At 41.6% G+C, this 6,000-nt stretch overlaps 1 protein-coding gene across 3 annotated transcripts in view; it reads left to right on the top strand.

Moving 5' to 3' along the window:
• Positions 1–268: 268 nt before the first annotated feature.
• COMMD1 (copper metabolism domain containing 1) overlaps positions 269–6,000 on the top strand; it is a 154,183-nt gene continuing 148,451 nt past the window's right edge. The window contains exon 1 of one of the 3 annotated variants that reach the window (XM_022597178.2): positions 269–477. In XM_022597178.2, the coding sequence (XP_022452886.1) occupies positions 301–477 (177 nt within the window). In that variant the 5' untranslated portion in view covers positions 269–300. The remainder of the gene's footprint in view (positions 478–6,000) is intronic. The other 2 variants (XM_089922344.1, XM_022597179.2) reach the window with 2 other exon arrangements.

Here is a 6,000-nt window from a genome sequence, read left to right as displayed (position 1 = left end):
CATAGGATGCTACTCCGTCTAAAGTAATCTCCATTGAGCAATTTTTTTCTTCGACAAGCCCCTGGAGTGATGAAGGAAATAAGCGGAAGCAAAGTGAGCGGTATGGAACTTAATGGATTGATAGCTCCGCGGTGGCAAACCTAAGCGTTGGGTTTTGCAGAGCTGGGAGGGGCCAACACCGACCCCTGCTGGAACTCCGCCGCCACTTTCCTCGCGCGCCTTTGTCCATCTGTTTAGGCCCATATCGGCTGCCGTGGCGGGGCCACGCTCAGCTGTTGGGGGGCGGGGCCTCCGCCAACTATGGCGGGCGAGCTTGAGGGCGCTAAGCCGCTGAGCGGGTTGCTGAGCGGCCTGGCTCAGGACGCTTTCCATGGGTACCCGGGCATCACGGAGGAGCTGCTGCGGAGTCAGCTCTATCCGGAGGTGCCACCTGAGGAGTTCCGCCCCTTTATGGCGAAGATGAAGGGGATTCTTAAGGTACCGCTACTCCCTGCAGCCTCCGCCGCGGAGTCAAATCTCTTCCCCGCCGCCCTCCGACTCGTCACCCCAGAAGCTGAAAGGCTTCCCTCCTCAGACCTCCGCTCCAGGGGCTCCTGGATCCCCTGCACTCCTTCAGATCCCCTGCACTCGCTCTGTCCCTTTTCTCACTTTCTTAGGGCTCCCCGCAGCAGTGTTGACCGACACCCAACGGAGAAAACTTGGGTTTTGTCTCCAGACACTTCTTTCTTGTGTAGGTTACGATTTCGAGTTGCCTCGGCGGATCTGTGCGCGCCATACTTTTTAAAATTAAGAGTGATCAAGCTATCAGCTTTCCCAGGCCGTGGAAGTGTTCAAGGATGTTAAAGTGATCATGTGTATGCCGGGATAAGGGGTGGGTTAGCTGGAGTGAACCCCAGCCAAGCAGTCCACTGTATGGTTAAGAGAGCACGTTCACCAGCTTGAAGTCAAAGAGTAGCTCAGCCTGTCCAATAGAAATGTAATGAGAGCCAGACATGCAATTTTTACAATTTCTAGTAGCCACATTAAAAAAGTAAAAAGAAAAAAGTGAAATTAACTTTAACATTTTGTTTAACCTAGTATATCCAAAGTATTATCTCTTCACGTGTAATCAGTATACAAATATTAATGAGATGTTTTAGATTATTTTTTTCACTAAGTCTTTGAAATCTGGTGAGTATTTTACACTTAAAGCACATGTCAGTTTGGACTAGTCACATTCCACGTGCTCAACAGTCACTTGTGGCTAATGGCTACCACATTGGACAACACTGGTTTAGACTAAGAACTAGTGATAGGACTGAATCTAGTAATTAAGTGTACTCTAGAGATAACCTGTAAAAATTATTTTTGTGGGCCTCCTATGTGTTAGGAACTCTGTTAGACATGTTATATTTTATTTAATTTGTTTCTTGCGAAAAACCTTATGTGGTGTACACCCATTTTAAAGATTAGGAAACAGGCTCAAGGAGTCTAAGCATTTAGCCTAAACATTACACTTTGATTAAAGTCAGTGTTGATATTTCATCTGTTATCCTTTTGCAGTTACTGTGTTTCAGAATTGCTTATGATACCTTAAAAAGGCAGTTATTTATTTTTTTTAAAGATTTTGTTGTTATGGACCATTTTAAAGTCTTTATTGAATTTGTTACAATATATGTATATTTTTACATCTTTATTGGAGTATAATTGCTTTACAATGCTGTGTTAGTTCGTGCTATATAACAAAGTGAATCAGCTATATGTATACATATATCCCCTCCATCTTGAACCTCCCCCTCATCCTCCCTATTCCACCCCTCTAGTTGGTCACAAAGCACCGAGCTGATCTCCCTGTGCTATGCGGCTGCTTCCCACTGGCTATTTTACATTTGGTAGTGTATATATGTCCATGTCACTCTCTCACTTTGTCCCAGCTTCCCCTTCCCCCCAGCCCCCCACCCCCTAGTCCTCAAGTCCATTCTCTATGTCTGCATCTTTATTCCTGTCCTGCCCTTAGGTTCATCAGAACAATTTTTTTTTTTAGATTCCATATATATGTGTTAGCATACAGTATTTGTTTTTCTCTTTCTGACTTACTTCACTCTGTATGACAGATTCTAGGTCCATCCACCTTACTACAAATAACTCAGTTTCGTTTCTTTTTTAAGGGTGAGTAATATTCCATTGTATACATGTGCCACATCTACTTTATCCATTCATCCGTCAGTGGACACTTAAGTTGCTTCCATGTCCTGGCTATTGTAAATAGTGCTGCAGTGAACATTGTAGTACATGTCTCTTTTTGAATTATGGTTATTAATTTGTTACAATATTGCTTCTGTTTTATGTTTTGGTTTTTTGTCCACGAGGCATGTGGAATCTTAGCTCCTAACCAGGGATTGAACCCTCACCCCCTGCATTAGAAGGTGAAGTCTTAACCACTGGACCACCAGGGAAGTCCCCTGTGTTTCTCTTTTTAAAACTGCTTTTGCTTAGAGGATTTGAATCTGGACAAAAAAAACAAAGCAATTATTTCACAGAAAGTAAATGGATTGTCTCCTAGAAATGTAAGGAGTAGTATCTCATATGTGATTCTAGACATTCTAAGTAATTTTAGTTGATATCATAAATCACTAGTGAATACCTTGTATTTCTATCAGATATTACGCTTTGAGTGGTCAGAAAAGGTTTCCTAGAGAATTTGACATCTTACCTGAGTTTCTGAAGTGTTTGCTAGGTCTACAGGGGATGAGGATAAGGGACTGCAGGCCAAAAAGTAAGAACAGCACTTGTGTAGGCAATGTCTTAGGATTTCTAAATATTGGGGGCTACTCCTCTCTAGGTGGCCCGTATTTTGATTCTTTTGTTTTGTTATGAGATAAAAATTGAAGTATACTGTGAGAAAAGATTGTCTAGAAACTCTCTCTCTTATTTTCTTTAAAATACATTGCTAAATAATATCTAGGTCTTGCTCTCACTATTCTCAGTCCTCTGCCCGAGGCTAGAATACTTAAGTTTTCTGAGTGGTTTTTGAGTAGCATGATTCTTTTGGTATTGGGAGTAGAATAGAAGATTTGCCTGTGCCTGGCAGCACAGCTTCTGCACAGCTGCTGGTCTGAGGTACCAAGGGAAATAGCCTTTGATTGTTTGACTTAAGGCTGAAACTATGGGCTCAAGATAACATCTAGTTCCAATCTTCATTTACCTTATAAGCAACACTGAGGGATAAAACATCTCTCTTATGGAATTCTTATGGAAACATAAAAAGCAAACATGATTTTTAAACAAAAAGGCTTTGAGCAGAGATGGAATGTCTAGCTGCAATAAAAAGAACATACACAAATAAACATGATGCAAGGATGCTGTAGCATTTGGAAATAGAGGTCTGAGTGGACTACTGTGGACAGAAAAGAGATATTAGTTCCTTCTGGCAGATGGAGATGCCATTTTTGTTGGGTTTTTTTCCCCAAATAATTAATTATGTATTTAAAGCTGCATTGGGTCTTTGTTGCTGCATGCAGGCTTTGTCTAGTTGCGGCGAGCGGGGTCTACGCTTCGTTGCGGTGCGCGGGCTTCTCGCTGTGGTGGCTTCTCTTGTTGCGGATCACGGGCTCTAGGCGCGTCGGCTTCAGTATTTGTGGTGCGCAGGCTCAGTAGTTGTGGCTCACGGGCTCTAGAGCACAGGCTCAGTAGTTGTGGTGCACGGGCTTAGTTGCTCCGTGATATGTGGGATCTTCCCGGACCAGGGCTCGAACCCGTGTCCCCTGCATTGGCAGGCAGATTCTTAACCACTGCACTACCAGGGAAGCCCCATTTTTGTTGTGCTTGAAGAACGTGTAGAGTATTTTAGACTGAAATGAAGGGCAGCCACATAGGGCATTTAGGCTAAGAATATAGCTGAGGTGGGGCAGGAAAATGTGGAGCAGCTTCAAGAAATGGTGAATAGCCCAATTTGACCAATGCATGGCCATACCCAATGTAGAATATTGGTGTAGGAGGCAAGAAAAAGTGAACCAACTTTTTTATTCCTACTAACCTTTACTCCTGCATTTTTAGCAGGGTATTTTTTTTCCCTTCAATTAAAAAAATTTTGGTAAAGTACATAAAACATAAAATTTATCACCTTAACCATTTTCAAGTATGCAGTTCATTGGTATTAAATACATTCATAATATTGTGCATCCATCACAACCATCTGTATCTATAACTCTTTTCATCTTGTAAAACTGAAACTCTGTACCATTAAACAGTGACTCCCTATAAACCACTCCCCCATCCTTCTACTTTCTGTCTCTATGATTTTGACTACTCTAAGTATCTCATATAGGTGGAATCATACAGTATTTGTCTTTATGGTGACTGTCTTATTTCATTCAGCATAATGCCTTTAAGGTTCATCCATGTTGTGGTATATGTCAGAAATTCCTTACTTTTTAAGGCTGAATAATAGTCCATTGTATGTATATACCACATTTTGCTTATCCATTCACCTGTTAGTGGACACTTGGGTTGCTTCCTTGTTTTAGCTATTGTGAATAATGTTGCTATGAACATGGGTGTACAAATACTGCTTTGAAACCCTGCTTTCAATTCTTTTGGGTATATACCCAGAAGTGGGATTGCTGGATCATATGGTAATTCTGTTTTTAATTTTTTGAGGAACTGCCATTCTGTTTTCAACAGCAGCTGTGTCATTTTACATTCCCACCAACAGTGTACAAGAATTCCAATTTCTTCACATCCTTACCAGTTATTTTCTGTGTGTGTGTGTGTGTGTGTTTTGATAGTAGTCATACTAATGAGTATGAAGTGAGCAGGGTATGTGTTTTTACGTATTGATGAGAGCACAGGTCAAAACAGTTTTTTCTTTTGTCTGTGGAGTCTCAACAGTCTTGAATTCAACATGCAGGCTAGAATAAAAGCAGTGAGGAAAAATACTAAAGAAAAAAATGTAGGAGTCTAAGCAGAGGGAAAAAAACTGAGGATAAAAATGGAGTAGTACCTCAATTGTCATTTGGTGGCCATACCTTTCAATCATCTATAGAACATCAAGTTCTATAAAGAGAGTGAAAATGAAAAGGGACAACAGGGATAGGAGGAAAGGGAAGGAGGGATGTGTAACTCCTGGCAGGTAATGGGCAGTGGGTACACATTAATAATCTCCTTATTGCCAGCTGCCTGCATTCATTTATTCATAGCCCGTGTTTCAAATTCAGGTGCTTCCTGAGCTGTAGCCTTTCCCTCTAATCTTCACGTTCCTTGCCTGGGTGTAGTGTACTGATTGCTCACATTTGTACTGGTCCCTGTTTTCCACTTGAACTGGAGCTTTTCTACCTTACTTGGCTGGGATATTGACCCTCTGTAGCTTTGCCTGTTGATCACAAAAGGACAAACCCTTCATCTGCTCGTAGATACGTGAAGCTGACTGTTCACTTGCTTTAGTTTTATTTTTTGGTATCTCCTGTGAAGCAGTGAAATCAGTGAATTGAGAGTGGTGTGTTTAGTTAGGGAAATGACATCCTATATAAATACTCTGCCTTTTTTTAAAAAATATTTATTTAGTCTGTGCCAGGTTTTAGTTGGGGCACGCGTGACCTTTAGTTGCGGGATCACGGCATGTGGGATCTTTAGCTGCGGCATGAAGGATCTTTAGTTGTGGCATGTGGGCTCTTTTTAGTTGTGGCATGCATGTGGAATTTAATTCCCCAACCAGGGATCGAACCCAGGCCCCCTGCATTGGGAGCTGGAAGTCTTACCCACTGGTCCACCAGGGAAGTCCTACTCTGCCGTTTTTAGCTAATTTTTTTTTTGCTCACATTTGTAATTTCAACTTCTCATAGATATTTGTTTGCATACTCTCTATTTCTTGCTCCTGCTGTTAACCTCGCGGGTATGCTCCTTAATTCTAGTTTACTAGAATTCTAGAGAAGGATCTTTAACTATGAAGCTGGATCACAGTTTGTACACTTGTGTTCTGTATTCACTACTGCCCTCTGTTGGTGATGATATTATATTTCATCA

Source organism: Delphinapterus leucas, chromosome 13 (assembly GCF_059928025.1).
Source record: "Delphinapterus leucas isolate spDelLeu-1000000601 "Yukka" chromosome 13, BTC_Dleu_Yukka2, whole genome shotgun sequence".
In the NCBI taxonomy this organism is placed as follows: domain Eukaryota; kingdom Metazoa; phylum Chordata; class Mammalia; order Artiodactyla; family Monodontidae; genus Delphinapterus; species Delphinapterus leucas.
This window is presented reverse-complemented; position numbering and strand designations above follow the sequence as displayed.